The 18,010-nt window shown below is 42.3% G+C and overlaps 2 protein-coding genes across 11 annotated transcripts in view; one reads left to right on the forward strand and one right to left on the reverse strand.

Annotated features, from left to right (window-relative positions):
• zdhhc5a (zinc finger DHHC-type palmitoyltransferase 5a) overlaps positions 1-4,052 on the forward strand; it is a 65,115-nt gene extending 61,063 nt beyond the window's left edge. For 6 of the 9 annotated variants that reach the window (XM_036136689.1, XM_036136688.1, XM_036136687.1 and 3 more), the window contains one exon: positions 2,209-4,052. In XM_036136689.1, coding sequence (XP_035992582.1) covers positions 2,209-2,434 — 226 coding nt within the window. In that variant the 3' untranslated portion in view covers positions 2,435-4,052. The remainder of the gene's footprint in view (positions 1-2,208) is intronic. The other 3 variants (XR_002427430.2, XM_021313111.2, XM_012856781.3) reach the window with 3 other exon arrangements.
• Positions 4,053-10,804: 6,752 nt separating this feature from the next.
• Positions 10,805-17,171, reverse strand: LOC105921095 (thioredoxin-related transmembrane protein 2-B). 2 transcript variants are annotated; one of them, XM_012856782.3, is made up of 8 exons: positions 16,863-17,171; positions 14,713-14,773; positions 14,061-14,174; positions 13,542-13,618; positions 13,345-13,451; positions 12,793-12,858; positions 12,564-12,693; positions 10,805-12,328 (listed from the first exon to the last, which is right to left on the reverse strand). In XM_012856782.3, the coding sequence occupies exons 1-8, from the start codon at positions 17,049-17,051 to the stop codon at positions 12,155-12,157; spliced, it is 918 nt and encodes a 305-aa protein (XP_012712236.1). In that variant the 5' UTR covers positions 17,052-17,171; the 3' UTR covers positions 10,805-12,154. The 2 variants fall into 2 exon arrangements, with proteins under 2 accessions (XP_012712236.1, XP_035992585.1); XM_036136692.1 differs by lacking the exon at positions 14,061-14,174.
• Positions 17,172-18,010: the final 839 nt, after the last annotated feature.

The following is an 18,010-nucleotide window of genomic DNA, read 5'->3' on the forward strand; positions in this document are numbered from 1 at the left end:
CACAGCGCCCCTCGTGGACAATATAGGAACTACAGCTTTTCAATTAAACGAAGTACATGTTTTTTTCAATAATTGTTTTATCATTCTCTTCCTTTTATCTTGTCCACTTGTGAAAGTCAAATCTGATGAGCTCTTTGTGGCATCTTATTGCCACATTGCCAGACAGGACACTGGTAAAAAAAAAAATATATATATATATTTTTTTTTATAATGATAATGCATTTAGCCACAGGGCCGGACTAAATTGTTCGGAGGGCCGAATCCGGCACCCCTGATCTAAAGGATGTTGTGGACATGCAGATCTTGAGACGTTTAGAGGGGTTGATAAGGATGTGGACTGGCTCATAAGGGTGTAACTGTATCTAACATAGTGGAAAGCAGAATCATTTCCCCATAGATGTGATTGGGAAACATTTGTACTGATGTGAAATAATAGCATGAAATCCATCATCTGCCTCATGCGTTGGTGTTGCTGCATGACTGTTCCATGTCAATGCGTATATTTTCAGTCCTGTCCTGTGATATTACAGTTCCATCCTCCACACCCTATCAGTGTCATTGTATCAGGAGCATGGTTTAGAACAGCTTTTCACCATTTCTTGGAAATATGATAGAAATCTACACACCAGTGTACAAAAATGCACAAATCTTTAACACTAAGGTTGATTATTAAACGAAGATGAAGTCAGAATGGAAAATAAAACAACTCATGATTTAAAAGCTTGTTAGAACCCTCACCTGTTATTTTCTCAAGAACTCTCTTTAGCTCCCACCACAACATTTCAACCAGGTTGAGATCTGGACTTTGACTGGTTTCTTTGTATTTTTTTCTCTTTGTTTAGCCGTTACCAAACATCTCTAAGGACACTGGTTTACTCAGGCGCTAATCTGTAAACCTATGTAGGGATGGGTACCTTTCACATTTCAACAGCTATGGTACCTGGGAATTGGTACCAGCTCAAAATATTGTTTCATTATTATTAGGATAATGAAACGTTTGACTGCTATTATCAGCCATGCTTGCTTTGCTTACTGGACCAGCAGCTACTGACGTCATCACGCTCTTGTGCGTGCAGTGCTGTGTTCATGTTCAGCATGGAAAATCGCCCACTCTTCCTCTCCCTCAGTGTCACAGTGATGCGTTCAGGTACCAAAACATGCTACTGTCTTATTTTACTTGAGTCGATACTAGGTAGTACCGACGGGAATCGGTGGGTGCCTATAAAAGTACCGAATTCTGTACCCAGCCCTAAACCTAAGATGGGCTGCCTTCTTTTTTAGAGAGAAGAGGTTTCCTCCCTCAGTCCTTCTAAACAAGCCAACCTGTCACAAACTTCATTATTTACCAGGCTAATGGAGGCCTGTAGAAACTGGGATGGCACACTTGGCTTTCTTTCAGCTTCTCTGAGAAGTGTTGTCATTAGGGGGATTTTGCTGGGTTACTCCTGAGAAGATTGACAGCTTTCTTAATTGTTTTCCATCGTTGTTTATCAAACTTTAAGATTGATGAGCAGTAAACTATCTGTCTGTAGTCAATGCTGAGATTTCTCCTTGGCATGGGGTTAAAACATACGTATCCTTCTAGTCGTCCAGCTGCCTAACCCCTGCTCTTGTAGAGGAGCTCACTGACAATGGTTACCCAGGAGTCACCTGGCTCCTGCTCACCCACTTTTAATAATGACCTGGTGGGATCTGTGTATGTTTTGCACTCTTGAGTCTAGAATAGGATAATATTGGAACCTGCTAAAGACCATGTTTTATATCCTGACATATCAAAACTTTATGGTTAACAGGGTGTTTCCCTGTTTCTATTAATCTTCCTGTATGTTTTAGGGGGTCATCCTAAAAAAACTTGATCATTCTAAACTGTTGGCCTCCAACATATGACTAAGTACTTGGTTCTAGGTCTCTTATACATGTGCCAGTAATGCCCCAGTGCTGCACATGTCTAGGAAGTGTCCTTACTGTTGGGATGTCCTTACCTGCCAGAACAGGAAGATAGTGGTGTCCATTACCCAGCAGGGTTATCCTGGTCCTCCTCTGAAACCACTTGAATGTGTTTGATTTCAGCCAAACCAAACAACAGTTTGCCTGTCTACTGTGACAAAAGCATGCATTTCCATTATATCCTGAAGTTTAGCAGAGAACATGTAGTCAAGTCGTGTCTGACTGCTGGTGTTTATTGTTTCTCTGTTTTCATGAACCCAGAGGTGAGCTGATCAAGATGAAACCTCGGAGTTGGACCGATGGTGGCCAGCCCTTCTCCTGCTCCTCTGCCCCATCCTCCCCTTCACATCTGCTCTCTGCGCCCAGCAGACCTGGAACAGACCACATGAGCTCGCCAATGACACCAAGTCCAATCCACAAGCCTCGGGGTGGTGGAGTAAAGAAAGTGACGGGTGTCGGGGGCACCACCTATGAGATTTCTGTATGATGTCCAGCTGGCTTCCTTTGTAGTCTTTGTTGGCAAGCTGGAAGATTTTGCCTAAAGAACCTAGCTGGTTTGTCCTGCATCTACCTGTCCTCAGTAACACTGCAGATGAACTGACCAGATGATCTGTGACGTCATGAATCTGATTAAAAAGAAATCATGTTTATCTTATTTCTGGGATTTTCATCCTCAGCCTCACTGAAGTAGGAGGCTTCTTTTTCTGGAGCTGACCACAGTGGTGCAGGATCATGCTGCTGGGATTTGGAGCTGGGTCCTCTTCGGGCCTCCAGCAACCTCTAGAGGAAGTTTCAAAGTGTAGCTTTTCCTAACGTTCAGGTGAGCACTTTGGATGGAATGAGTTTTTTAAAAATATTTTAATCAAATGTCTGGTTACTGTAGAGGTTTTTGATGAGTGGTGGAAATCCTGCACAGACAGTGGAACCTCATCAAAGAGGAATCTGTGGTCGGTCCATCTTATTGGCTAAATCTCCCTTGATAACAGCGGCGGTGAGAACCCCGTCACAGAACAGGGGTACTTGTGTCACCACATGTTGCCTGATGCATAGATAATGAGTCCCTATAACCTGTGGCTCCAACCCATAGGTCATCACTCCTGCAATCAAATGGAAAAAAGTGAAAACCAACATTGAACAATCTACACAGATTCCAGGGAGCTTTTCTCTCCATGTTGCTGCACAATGCAACATCATGGCGGGAGAAAGATTTAGCATTGGAAAAAAAAATAACGTGCTGATTGCCAGTCTTTTGCTGTGTTACTGATTTACTCGATGTGAATTTAATTCCATGTCTGTACAGAATTCAGTTTTTTTTTATGTGGATTTGTTTTTGTAAAACGCAGTGTTCTTAGCAGACTGAAACGTACTGTTTGCACAAGTTACCGCTGGCTCCTGCGTCAGGCCGAGGAACATGCCATCTAGTTGAACAAACTAAAGTGAACATGGAAACCGTCTTGGCTCTTGATGATGAAGCCAAATTTTATAGAAAATTCTTTCTTTGAACAATTGCATATGAAAAGGAACATTTTAAGAGTTGTTTGTTTATTTCTTGTATTTAATTTGAACATGTTTTTTAATCGGTTTATATGAAAACATAGCTGTTGATGATTAGTTTTTAATATTGAGTCTTAAAGGGGGCTTTTGCAGCTTTGGGATAAGAAAAAGAAAGCATGTCTTCTGATTGGCTGATACATTCCAGCTTCTCTGTTCCCTCTGTCAGGATCTGAATCTGTTTTCCAAGATCCAGGCTGGAGCCGCATTTCTGAAAAGGATCTTGCTTCCTGTGACAGGTTCAACATGGGACTGTTTTTACACTTCCAGCCACCGCTGGGAGGCAGCCTAACCTTGCCTGCAAACTGAATTCTCCCAGTATTTGTGCGTTCACAAAAGACGAGAATGGTAATGTGTAGAAGTAAAGCGAAAGTACTACACATTATCAATCTGGCTCTCCAGGTTAGAGGCAGCCGTATTTGGTTGAAATCTGCATATTTACATGATACGGTTCTTAGAAAAGTTGATCGTTTTTGTGGGGGAAATTAAAATTTCAGATAGAAAGTAATGTCAGCCCGAGTCTGAAAATAAATGGTTATATGTGGACAACTTGAGCGGATGGTATTAATTGTATATTATCACAGCATGTTTGTCATATCTTCCTGGTATTTTTGCTACTTTACAAGAACAGTATTGTTCCTTGTGACCTTGAGATGGAAACCCAGTTATACTCCATTTCAGGCTAAAATACTTTTACTACCACAACCACATGATGTTAGTCATTAGTTTCCCACCTGGTTACCCTGTGAGCTACACATATGGACAACGTGTGTATAAAATCATTTTCTTTTGTAGGGTGCAGGTGAAATGAATGGCACATCCCTTTTCAGATCAAGAGAAAATGACCCTGTAGTACCCAATTCTTGAATAAATGCTCAGCTAATTCTGCAAATGAATGAGAAGTGTTAGAACTCAATGAGCTGTTTCACCAAGCTGATGAACATTCATCTCAACCTGAATGTAAATAAAATAAAGGAGATGATTGTAGCTTTCAAGAGAGGCCAACGCCTTTCAAAAGACCAACGCTATTTCCATGATGGGAAAAGTGGGGGTTGAGGAATATAACTACATCAATGTTCATCTTTTCAACAGACTGGACTGAAGAAGCAGCTGTGAACCCGTTAACAAGAAGGATTAGAACAGACTTGACTTCTTGAGGAAGCTTAGGTCCTTCAGTTTTTACACCAAGATGCTGCAGATCTGTATGTCGGCTGTGGAGCAGTATCAGAGCCAGTTACTTCAGAAGCTCAACAAGCTGATGAAGGCTGGTTCTGATCGGGGCACTCATCTAGAACCTCTGGAAATGATTGTGCACAGTAGGATTGTTTGTAAAATGAGCATAAAGGAAAACCCAGAGCATCCTCTTCTTTAGACTGTCTTACAAAAGCTGTATTCACAGCCAGAGGCTGTAGATTATTTTTGCCCACTGCCATCAATATCTGTAATAATTACTCTTATTTTTTTTGTCCTGTCTGGCAATATGGTAATAAGAATTGTTGTCTTAATGCCAAAAACAGCGTAACAGCTTTTACTTTCACAACAGAGCCTTACCGCTTTCGTCACAGTGCTCCGCTTGATTTATACATGCAAGAAGCTTTATTATAATTAATGCAGTAAATACTTCATATTATATGGACACTGAAACAAGAAGCTAAGAGAGAAAAAGGGAGAGAACGATACATCCTCAGTCTGCTTCTTCACCTGCAAAGAGAGATGTAAAAAGAACAGCACAACCAGCCGATAAAGTATTACAGATACAATCAACCAAAGCCTTGATACCATCACTGAAGAATACACAGTATTAATTAATACAACATGTATAAAGTGACAGCTGAAGATAATAATAGAGGTTTTCTGTATAGATGTGAGTCTAACCTGGATCCAAGCACCTGCAGGTGCTTGGATCCAGGTACAGTGGCTCAATCCAAATATCCTTATTGCTTAAGGACTCTTTAGCCAAAGTGGAAGAGCGTCTTGCAGTTGCCATAAGTGTTGTCCAAATAGTGTGGTCAGTAAGGGAGGAGGTAGGAAAAGAAGCCTGTATGCTCCCTCCTTTGGCTAGTTTAGCCTAGGAATCCTGTGACATCCCATACCTGCACTAAGAAGGTATCCCACAATCCTTTGTGTGACAGCACAGCCCCCTCACGGAAATCAACCAAAATATCTTGAGTGAATTGAATTTTGGGAAGGCCTTGGGAAATGTGTGCATTTCCGTCACATAACGTCGCAGTTAAAGGGTGTCTGAAATCGGCACAGCAGTCCGAAGCTTCTTTCCTCCCCACCATATGATAGACTTCTTACTGTTGACCCCGTGAAAGGTCACAGAACAGGAGCCAGAAGCTATTAAGGGTATTTGGGTGGAGCCGGGGCTTCAAGACACAAAAGACATATGCAAGACATGGGTTTCAGCTGTCGCATTCCTTGAGTCAAGCCACTGGAAAAAGAGACAGCATCAGAAGCGTCTCGCCTGGGTTGATGACAAACAGGGGGGAACTGCTGAGTGGTCCAAAGTTATGTTCTCTGAAAGTCACTTTGAACCCTAACCCTAATAAAGTATGATCTGGAGTAACTGGAAAGGTTGCCTGAGAGAGATGAAAGCTAATACAATTCCAAAAATAAAAAAGGGGGAAATCAACTTGAGGTGTGACCAAAGTGTCAGCCATTTTGTTTCTATTCCATCCATCTTCTTCTGCTTACCTGAGATCAGGTCACAGGTGTAGCAGCCTTAGTAGGGAGGCCCAGACTTCCCCAGCCATTTGGGCCAGCTCCTCCGGGGGAACTTTAAGACTTCCCCAGGCCAGCAGAGAAACACAGTCCCTCCAGCGTGTCCTGGGACTTCCTCTGGGTCTCCTCTCGGTGGGACATGTCCAGGAGGCATCTAACCAGATGCCCAAGCCATCTCAACTGGCTCCTCTCAACGTGGAGTGGAGCCAGTTGATTCCCCTCCAGATGACCGAGCTCCTCACCCTATCTGTAAGAGAGAGCCCCGACACACTACGGAGAAAACTCGTTTCAGCCGCTTGTATCCGGGGTCTCGTACTTTCGGTCACAATTCAAATCTCATGACTATAGATAAGGGTGGAAACGTAGATCGACCAGTAAATCAAGAGCTTCGCCTTTTGACTCAGCACTCTCTTTACCAGGGGCGAATTTAGGAAATTTGGGGCCCTAGGCAAAGAAAGGCATGGGGCCCTCTGAATTGTGAAGACAACACATAAAACAGACCCATTATACAGATACAGGAATTTTAATATAATAGAAATACATTATTTGTTTTACCTTTTGTCCCTCTCTTATACTTTTTCATGTTGTTTTCCACTCATTTTCATTTGTCCCTTTTTCTAGTAGACAACACATGATCTGCTAAGCTGTTCTCCATTTTTCATTTGAATGAAATAGTAGTTGGAAGTAAATCTGCCCCTGTCTGATCCTGTCCTGGAGCGACCCTCTCCATACTATTGAGCAGCGTGGATGGTCAGACAGCTGATTGGTCAGAGCTGGGTCATCTTCAGGAAGTCCACTGTGCTGACTGTTTACTAGCACAGTGGATGATGCTGTACCCTCTTAATCTGGTGGAACATCATCATTATCAAAGCCTGGCTGGATCATTTTGGAACTCTCTCTGTTTTTAGAATGAGCCCATCTCTGTCTCATTCTAAAAACAAACACAGTATATGGCTATTACTCAGTGGTTAAATGTATATTTACTCAATTTCTAAAGTAGAAATTTGAGGATTTCATGCAACTTCAGAGAAAAATACAGCATTTTCAAATCTACTACTATACAAAGGCCTGAGGTTTTCCTGAATATCAACATGAAAAAATAACAACTAAATAATTGATTTCTCATCGTTTGTAGCAAATACAAACAAAATTTGAAACTTACTTTAAAATTATCCATCTTTAATAAGGTAAATAAATACTTAATATAGGGGGAACGTCCCCTTCAACGGTTTAATACTCACTAGTTCTTCTCCTCACCACGGACCCTCCCCAACAGGAGCCAACATTACTGCTGAGTTTGCTGCCAGTTGCGGCTCACTGCTGCTGCTGCAGTTGAGAAGCCGAAGACAGTCATTTTTGGTAACTTTGAGAGCAGCTTTCTACACTCACCGGCCACTTTATTAGGTACCCCATGCTAGTAACGGGTTGGACCCCCTTTTGCCTTCAGAACTGCCTCAATTCTTCGTGGCATAGATTCAACAAGGTGTTGGAAGCATTCCTCAGGGAGTTTGGTCCATATTGACATGATGGCATCACACAGTAGCCGCAGATTTGTCGGCTGCACATCCATGATGTGAATCTCCCGTTCCACCACATCCCAAAGATGCTCTATTGGATTGAGATCTGGTGACTGTGGAGGCCATTTGAGTACAGCGAACTCATTGTCATGTTCAAGAAACCAGTCTGAGATGATTCCAGCTTTATGACATGGCGCATTATCCTGCTGAAAGTAGCCATCATGGGTTGGGTACATTGTGGTCATAAAGGGATGGACATGGTCAGCAACAATACTCAGGTAGGCTGTGGCGTTGCAACAATGCTCAATTGGTACCAAGGGGCCCAAAGAGTGCCAAGAAAATATTCCCCACACCATGACACCACCACCACCAGCCTGAACCGTTGATACAAGGCAGGATGGATCCATGCTTTCATGTTGTAGACGCCAAATTCTGACCCTACCATCCGACTGTCGCAGCAGAAATCGAGACTCATCAGACCAGGCAACGTTTTTCCAATCTTCTATTGTCCAATTTCGATGAGCTTGTGCAAATTGTAGCCTCAGTTTCCTGTTCTTAGCTGAAAGGAGTGGCACCCGATGTGGTCTTCAGCTGCTGTAGCCCATCTGCCTCAAAGTTCGACGTACTGTGCGTTCAGAGATGCTCTTCTGCCCACCTTGGTTGTAACGGGTGGTTATTTGAGTCACTGTTGCCCTTCTATCAGCTCGAACCAGTCTGGCCATTCTCCTCTGACCTCTGGCATCAACAAGGCATTTCCACCCACAGAACTGCCGCTCACTGGATGTTTTTTCTTTTTCGGACCATTCTCTGTAAACCCTAGAGATGGTTGTGCATGAAAATCCCAGTAGATTAGCAGTTTCTGAAATACTCAGACCAGCCCTATACTGATGCTCGGTTTGAACTGCAGGAGATTCTCTTGACCATGTCTACATGCCTAAATGCACTGAGTTGCCGCCATGTGATTGGCTGCTTAGAAATTAAGTGTTAACGAGCAGTTGGACAGGTGTACCTAATAAAGTGGCCGGTGAGTGTACTTCTCTTCTCCTTTCTCTTCTTTTGAGCACCACTAGGGTAGATTACTTCCTTTTTTTTCTGTTATTTGTTTTAAAATTGTTTGCTGTGGTCTGCCTGGACCTTTCTGCACATGCGCAGCAAATGGACTGATTCAATGTAGTGGAGACTGTTGGGGGGGGGGGGGGGGGGGACACTCAATATTATAAGCATTCTGGTGGCATTTTAGCGAAAGAATTTTAATCAAAAACGTAATTAATGTGCACAAATAAGTAATAGCTGTATTAACCATACATGTAAAAGGAGTTTTAGGGCCCCCCAGGAACTTGGGGGCCCTAGGCAACTGCCTAGTTTCGCCTAATGGTAAATCTGCCCCTGCTCTTCACCACAACAGACCGGTACAGCACCCGCTTCACAGCCGACGCAGCACCAATCCGCCTGTTTATCTCCCGCTCCATCTTTCCCTCATTTGTGAACAAGACCCCAAGATACTTGAACTCCTCCACTAGGGATAAAACATCCTCCCCAACCAAGAGAAGGCACTCTACCCCTTATTTTTGTCCTGCCCCAAGTGGAGGAGTTTGTTTCTATTCGCTGCAGATATTTTAAGGAAGCACCAAACATCCATGTGAACCAAGGAAGACATCACTGTAGACAGATAAGACAGTCTGCCCTGAAAACTATGAAAGACAAAAGGATAGAAACAATTTATGAACCAAAATTAAGAAGTCTGTTAAAGGAAACAGGATTTCTTTACAGAAAAACCCAACTAGAAACATAATCAACACTTAAACAGAAGAGGCTCAGTGGGCTGATGAGAGGCGGTCAAAGTAGGATTCAGGGATCAATCCTGATTGTGATTGCTAAGGAGATCATTGATGATTTGGTGTCTTTTTAAGTAAACTTAAAGATGGTTGCTTTAATACGATGCACATATTTCCAAAGTCAGTGAGGATCAGGGGAAGGAACACTGCAGATGGCAGCACAGCTGAAAGTTTTAAACATGTCTTATTCAAAAAGTAACTATGCTGGCAATAAACTTACTTTCCCAGATGGTAAAACTGTTCTACAGATGAAGGATCTGTAGAACAAAGACCCTTCAAACCCTTCCCACAGGAAAAGCAGATCAACTCCGTGGCATCGCCCAATTCATTCTGTCACAGAGCTCATTAAATTAATTGCGGTTTCCTTAATGTGAATAGCCCTGTGACTTTAACTAATAGTCCTTAATTAAAGGAGGGGGAAAACGGCTTACTTGCCAAGCAGTAACCACAGCATTACAATCCTCAGGGCTTTGAGTTTGTTGCATTTGAGTTTTGTGTTGTTAGCCTTAAATTCTGCCTCCCAATCACCTAATTTAAATGGGGCTCCCCAAAATCCAGTTCTGATCCACTTAAGAGTGAATAATTCCACTAGATCTCAAACAACCTTAGACAGCCAGATCCAGTTCAAGTCTATCCAAAAACTAATTCTCAGAAGTAGGGGGAAAAAATCATTAGACAGCTTCGGATCTCAGCTTTGCTATGATCCCTCCTGTTCAGCAAGCGTGTCACAACAGTGAAGAGGAACCACTAAATTTGTAAGACTTCAGGTGGGACAAGAAATCGATTACTTAAGAAAACATGATTACAGTGACGTACTGAGGCACATAGAAATTCGGTTACAATCTGAAGCAAGCTACTATTCCAACCTTTAGTTGTCCTATAGACTCACAGCTGCAGAACATGAGAAGGATTGGACCTCTGACTTGAACGCTACACAGAATGAGTCCAACTATTCCGCTTGTGAAATGATAAATGGATTAAACTTCATTAGTGCTTTTCCAGTCAGCCTGACCACTTTAAGTGCTTTACACTATAGTCACATTCACCCAATCGCACTGACTGATGCCAACATTTATACATCAATACGCAGATCGGTAGGCAACTTGGGGTTAAGTGCCTTGCCCAGGGGCAAACTGACATTTGACAGGGAAGCTGGAGTTGTACCCACAACCTTCTGATTGCAAGACAACTACAGTCGTGTTGTTGGAGGAAAGACAGCAGCTTTGGAACTTGGGTGCATTTGGGTTTTATTTGTTGTGTAACAAAGGAGGCCAAACGTTTCTAAGGCAGACACCCATGTACACTCTTTACACAAGTATAAATAAGTACAGGTCTGACGTAAGCTCTAGAGCAGGGGTTCCCAAACTTTTTTTAGCCGCACACCCCCTTCAGTGTCCCAGCCGATTACCTGGTTTCAGCCAATTGAGCATATTTGCAGAATTAACAGATATTAATGTCAATACATTGTATTTATTTATTAAATTTGCTGTTTTGATTTTAGTTTCCACAAAGGAAATGTTTATTTACACGTGTTTATGGTGTGGGAAAAAACACTGTCAAACCGTCTTTACAGATTTCAGCTTGCGCACCCCCAGGGGGTGCACGCACCACAGTTTGGGAATCCCTGCTCCAGAGAAATGCAACGTAACACAAACGTAAAAACTACCTTCAAAAAAGATGTTTAGGAACAACATAGAACAGGAATACAGTCAGTGCATTCAAAAACAAAACCCAAACTGTTTAACAGTTCAGGACTGGAATGTTAACAGAAGCTCAACGTTCACATGTTTAATATTAGGAGCAGATCCTTAAAAGGTCAACATGTTTAATATGAAAGGCAGATGATTAAAACCAAAGATCAACGGCTGCATGGATGTCTCAAGCCTTGCTGTCTGGACTTATGGTCCTCCTGCAGTTTCTAAAGCCACGTTTTAGAAACTGCCAACATGTGGGACACTGGCTTCTACAGAAACAGAGTAAAGCTAAATCCAGCCAATTGTTTTCAGCCCATGCTCCATGTTGGAACATCTGACATGAATCCTGGATTCTGAACTATTTGCAATTGATGAAGGATCAGGCTTGCTGGTCTGGAGTGTTTTAGCTTGCTGACCTTCCCTCTGACATAAGTCTGCTTTATGTCAGATTAATGTAGCGGCTAAAGCCACTCATACATTTAGCTCATTAAGCTTTAGCATTTTGAATCAATATGAGCAGTAATATCCACTCAGCAGCGTTAGGATCAGTTCACAGGAATAGACTAAGTACATTTTGAAATAAGCTAAATTAGTAACAATAAACAACACAGCATGACATTTGTGGCCCATGTATGGAATGGACCTTCACATGAAGATGGAACACGCCCCCCCCCCCCAACAATATAAAAGTGTCTTAGTCACTTCCTCATTTAAGGACAGAATAAAAACACTGATTAAGGATATATTAAGTTTGGATGTTTTTACCACAGCCGTAACTAATCTGCAGACTGGATTGGGGGCAAACTGAACAACTTGATAAGAAGAGTGTAGATGAGGCAGATGATTAGTCTGGTACTACAAGTTCAAGCTTGGTGATGCTAGCATCCTATTTGTCTTTCTTGGACTCCTCCACCTGGGCTCCGGCTCCTGGCTGCTCAGGCTCCTCCTCCTCAGGGACTGGTGGGAACTGGGATGGGCTCGTCTTCTCAACTTTGTTCCGGCTGAACTTTTTGGACTTCTGGTAGAGCTCATTCAGATTGAACTCTCGGATGATGTTTTCCTAGTGAAACCCCAACGTGTGAACAGTTACTGATATAAGCCTCTCAAATGTTGTTTCAAAGCAGAGTTTGAGTGGCTTTCTAATGCTCGGATTTTAAATCAACATTAAACATCTAACAGAGATGGGACGGAACACTTTCATTCAATAAACAAGAAAAGTCAAATGTAAACCTAAAAATGAGTTTGTGAAAATAGGAGCATATGTTCTGTCAACTAGTCACAGATCTCAGTCTGACCTCAGTGAAGCTCCAGGATACAGCTCTGCCTTTCTTGTCCACCTGTGGGCGCCGCATTACCTCCTTACCCCCCTGAAACAGTACCACAGATGGAAGCTGCTTGGACAAAGGAGATGCTGACACTCTGAACCTGCACAGATGAAGCAACAATCATTAGCAGCCCCCTTTCTAAATCAATCTATCTGGAGAAATATCAACAAAAAAAAATGTATCCAGAGATATGTCCTACTTTCTGGAAACTTCTCCATAGCGCCCGATGTCAACCTTGCCAAACTTGAGGCCGGCGCAGTTATACCTACAGAAGAGCGACAGCAGGTGGAATCAGTGACGACTGCAGCTTCTATCCAGCCCGGCTGCTCAGTCAGCTCATTTATTTCAAAATGGCACAGAAATCTAACTGGCTGTGAAACATCCTTGAAGGATCAAACTGCTGTAGGAATACGCCTTTGATCCAATCACCCACAGCCTATGATTGCTTCATTACAGCTGCTTTCTTGTGTTTAGCATTTAACATGGTTAATGTTTGGCTGTTTCTCCCATTTCCTGTCAGCTCATTACTTTATGGTTTCTAAACACCAACTACTACTCCCACCCAATGAACATTCCTTTTCATGTGCATTTCCTAGTTTTAAACCGTACATCCATTTCATCTTTAAGCTGGTGCAGTACTTGCTTTTAGAAATGTTGAAGAAACAGCCTCCAAAGAACTGACTGTGCGGTTTTAACCAGAGATTGCACATCTTCCAATGTGAACAGTGAGAGATCCTGGATGGAGTCTTACTTTAGCGAGAGATCAGCATACACTGAAGCAAAGGACTGACACTCTGGAGACCAGTTGGCAAAAAATTCAACAATCCAAGTCACACGACTGTCCTTGTTCAGCTCATCCTGAACACACACACACACACACACACACACACAGTTAGGGTTAGAAAATCTTTGTAGAAGTTTGCTGGTGACACGTGTTTGTTTACTCACATCAATGGTTTTGTCACTGAAGTATTTGATGTACTCTGGTCCCATGTAGAGAGGAGGCTTACAGGTCATCAGAAACACTGCAACATACAAGTAGCACCAGAGATCAGCTTGTTCTAGCTGAACTGAAAACAGCCCATCAGTGCAATGTTCTTGGTGTGATTATGAAGCACTTTAGTCACGTTTTGAAATGTGCAGTATAAATATATTTGACACTGGCATCAAAACAAAGCTGCTGCTTCTCTTTGCGGTTGCTCTACTTTCTGACATTTCTTACAGAGTTAACTACAGAAAGGAGTAAAAATACTAAGGGAATGTGTGTTAATATTAGGCTCCCATCAATCACTACAGTCTGTCATAAACGACGAGTTGTCATGACGACTGTCATGACTGGTGTCTGAAGTAAAGGGCCAAAAAGCAGCTCATACATGTGCTTTCAGATGGCAGCAATACACTGGAAGGCTGGAAGAGTGAGGAAGCTTTTCAGAGGAACTCTGCTATGGAGTGAAAGCTTGGACTGACCTAAGCAGAGCGTCATGTAGAGCAGGCCCATCCTGATGTCCAGGCGGAAGAACAGGATCACATTAGCCACCTTGCTAAAGAGGAAGATGTTTCCCACATGTTGCTCCACAGTTACTGAGAGGAACAGAAACACATTCAGCTTCGGCCCAAATGTCATCCTGCAAGGCTGGGAGTTCTGAACTCAGCGTTGGATTTGGAGCATTGTGTCAGTTTGGTGCTTTTCTGAGTGCTTGTTGCTGCAGACACAGGTTGTGTCTTTTCTGGGTTGCTCATTGAATTGAAAGGTTTTATTTGCCCCCCAGGTGGGAACTTGCATTTCGGTACAGCACATCAAGAAAGAAACATGGGTAGACAGCTAACTGAGGCTGCTGCCACAAGGCCATGCCTTTTTGCAGAGTAGAGAAAAAAAACACAGTAGGATAGTTAAGGGGGAAAAAATGCATATCTCACACTCTTTGTCAACAGGAATGTGAGATATCCATAAAAACACCTCATCACAAACAAAGCAACATACATACACCATCACAACATGTTATATCCAGATCATGTGAATGAACAATGAACGTGTAGGAAGTGAGAGATCATAATCATGATGCTGGCCAAAAGCACTGCAGGAGCAGCTTAGAGGAACAACTTTAGGGAATCTACTCACTCGCTCTGCGGTTCTTCATCATGACGATGGCGCTCAGGAACATGAGGATTTCCACTTCTCTCTGAAAACACATTCTCATCACTAACTGAAGCCTGAATCCAACCACACAACCTCTATTCTTGCACACAGCAGTAAGATCAAACATAAGGGCTTCTCGCCGTCCGCAGTTGTTCCTATAGCCCTTGAAAAGTCTCGATTTCATTTGATAATTTTCAAAGTCTGGTTAAATATGGAAGAAGGTCTGAAGGGACAAACTTTTCTAAATGGAATATATGAAAGTTCAAAATCGGAATTCCAGTAAATGACCTTCGCCTTTTGATCCTCCACATGGAAACTTGAGTTTTAGTCCAGCTTATTGACCACTATGGTTTAGGAGGTACTAACGTAAACAACATCAGCTACCATAACTAGGCAGACGATACACAGCTCTACATCACCATGTCACCAGGTGACTATAGACTAGTTCAAGCCCCGAGAAAATGCCTAGAAGAAATCAATGCATGGATGTGCTAAAGTTTTCTTCAATTGAATAAAAACAAAACTGAAGTAATAATCTTTGGACCAATAGAGGAGAGATCAAACGTTAGCACACAGCTTCAGCTAAAAACCACTGATCAGGCCCGAAATCTGGGAGTAGTGATGGACTCAGACCTGAATCTCCAAAAGCATCTAAAGACACTTACAAGGTTATCCTTCTATCACCTGAAGAACATTTCCAGGGTTAAAGAACTGATGTCTCAGCAGGATCTGGAAAAACTAATCCATGCGCTTATTTTTAGTTAAATTGATTACTGCAACGTTGTTTTCATATGTCTGCCTAAAAAGAGGATCAGACAGCTGCAGGTGATCCAGAACGCTGCTGCCTGTGTCCTCACTAAGACTAACAAAGTAGAGCACATCACCCCAGTTCTAAAGTCCTTACACTGGCTCCCTGTATCTCAGAGAACAGACTTTAAAATACTTCTGTTAGTCTATAAATCCCTGAATAGCTTAGCACCTAAATACATCACAGACTTGTTATCAGTGTATCAACCCTCCAGACCACTCAGGTCTTCTGGCTACAGCCTACTCTGCATACCTAGAACCAGAACCAAACATGGAGAAGCAGCATTTAGTTCCTATGCTCCACTTATCTGGAACAAACTTCCAGAAAACTGTAAAAGTGCGGAAAGTCTGAGTTCCCTTTAAATCAGGATTTGACTGTTCTAGTTATTTCACTAAAATATCATTAGTTTAAGTTTGTAGTCCAACTGTTTTTAATATTTGTTTTTAGTTTCTATTCCCCACGTTTTATTTTGTTTCTACATTTTATTCCAACTTGCTTTTATTCTGTTTTTATTTTCATATGTTTTAATCATATAAAGCACTTAATGAAATGTGCTATAAATCAGCCTTGCCTTTGTGGGGCTAAATCTGGCTCAGGGACCCATCGTGGCAGACTGTGGGATTTGAAATAGGGAACTTGCAGCGTTGCCAGCATGCAAGCACCCTGATTTGTAGAAAAGACAATAAAACCAAACCAGATACATATATTAACTCTGTAACTGGATAAAACCTCAAAATGAGTTGGGGAAAATGTAGAGTTCTAAAATAAAACGTGTTGGAACCCTGGAGATTTGTCCCTTTAACGTCAGCCTAACTGCTCCTGTGATGCAGCGGTGATCAGTGCGGGGGAAAACAACTTAAAGCCCTATTAGCACTATAAATAATGCTCTGGATCATAAACTGATTACGTTCCGAATGAAGGGAGGAAGCTCAAGCAAAAGCTCTAAATACTTTAGTTAATGGTTGGCCTGGATTATTCCATATCCAAGTCTATAGATCATTGGATCGCAGCTGCTCAAGTTAAACTGCAGTGACCACAGGGGCTCTGCTGTCTAACACCTCCGGGTTAGTTTATTGAATTAAAGAAGCTCCGTTTCTGCTCCAACTGCTGTCCTTCAGAACAGCTTTAAGCTCCACAGAGACCTGACCAGCTGACTGATGTCGCTGCACAACCAGCGCCAGACCAGGATCAGAGTCAGACAACAACATGTCAGCGTTCTCACTCGGCGTTTGGCCTGTCAGAACCATGCAGGTCCCACCCACCAGCAGGGTGGTCGGTCGGTCGGTTCTGAAAAGTCCCGTTTGCCCCCTGCCGGTATACACACCCAGTCAAAGTCGCAGGAGTTCCCGTCCTCCCGCTGAGAGGCTAGATGGTCGCAGATTCCAGGCGTCTTACGGATCGCCAGGAAGGCTACAGACATAAAGAGGGAAGCAACATAGTAAGGCTTCAGCAGCCACTTGTAGACTTGCGGGAGGTGGTAGAGAAAAGCAAACAACGGCGTTAGTAAAGCCATGTCAGCACGACGCGATGAACGCTACCACAAGCTCCCAAAACCTGAGGGCTCAACTCGGAAAACCGTTAGCTTGCTACGAGCAGCTCTTCTTCTTCTTCTTCTTCTTCTTCTTCTTCTTCTTCTTCTTTTCTATTATGGCGGATCACAAGCAACTTTAGGGTGCATACCGCCACCTACTGTACATGAGTGTGTAGTAGCGTTACTTCACATCTATTAGATTCTATTTTTTAATTTTGTATTCTTAAGATAAATAAACAATGCTTTCCTTAATTTATGAATATCTGTTATGTTTCCATCCTTTCCTAATATACCTTTAAGATTCCATTCATGCCCTATACTTCTAACTATTCTCTTTAATTCTTCCCTTTCAAGTTTATATGACTTACAGTTCATCAGTATGTGTTCTACATTTTCTTTTTCTCCACATCTCTCACATTTATCACTATTTTTCCTTCCTATTAAATAAAGCATGTCATTTAAGTAGGTATGACCTATTCTTAATCTACTAATTATTATTTCTTCTCTTCTGTTTCTTTCATTAATGCTTCGAATTTGAACTGACTTTTGCACTTCATATAATCTTCTTCCTTTCTTATCTTCATTCCATATTTTTTGTCATTCCTCCATTTCTTTACTTTTAATAAGTGATTTCCCTTCCCCTTTCCCAAAAGGAATTGAAATTGTTATTTCCCCCTCCAAAGCCCTTTTAGCTAATTTATCTGCCTTTTCATTGCCTTTTACTCCTTCATGTGCTGGTACCCAACAAAACCAAACATCTATGCCACCCCTATATAATCTAAATAAAATATTATGAATTTCTAATACCAAATCTTTTCTATCATTTCCTTCTCCCTTAATACTTTCCACTACTGCTTTAGAATCTGTGCACACCACCACCCTGATTGGTCGAATCTCCGCCACCCATTGCAAGCTTAATATAACTGCCACCATTTCTGCTG

This window comes from Fundulus heteroclitus, chromosome 5 (genome assembly GCF_011125445.2).
Source record: "Fundulus heteroclitus isolate FHET01 chromosome 5, MU-UCD_Fhet_4.1, whole genome shotgun sequence".
NCBI lineage: Eukaryota > Metazoa > Chordata > Actinopteri > Cyprinodontiformes > Fundulidae > Fundulus > Fundulus heteroclitus.

Bases quoted from the DNA above. Each gene is read 5' to 3' on its own strand.
- LOC105921095 (XM_012856782.3), bottom strand. From the start codon at position 17,051: ATGGCTTTACTAACGCCGTTGTTTGCTTTTCTCTACCACCTCCCGCAA. The intron at 14,175-14,712 runs GTGAGTAGATTC...TGTTCCTCTCAG, and splicing joins GATGAAGAACCGCAGAGCGA to TAACTGTGGAGCAACATGTG. The intron at 12,694-12,792 runs GTAGGACATATC...TCATCTGTGCAG, and splicing joins TATGGAGAAGTTTCCAGAAA to GTTCAGAGTGTCAGCATCTC.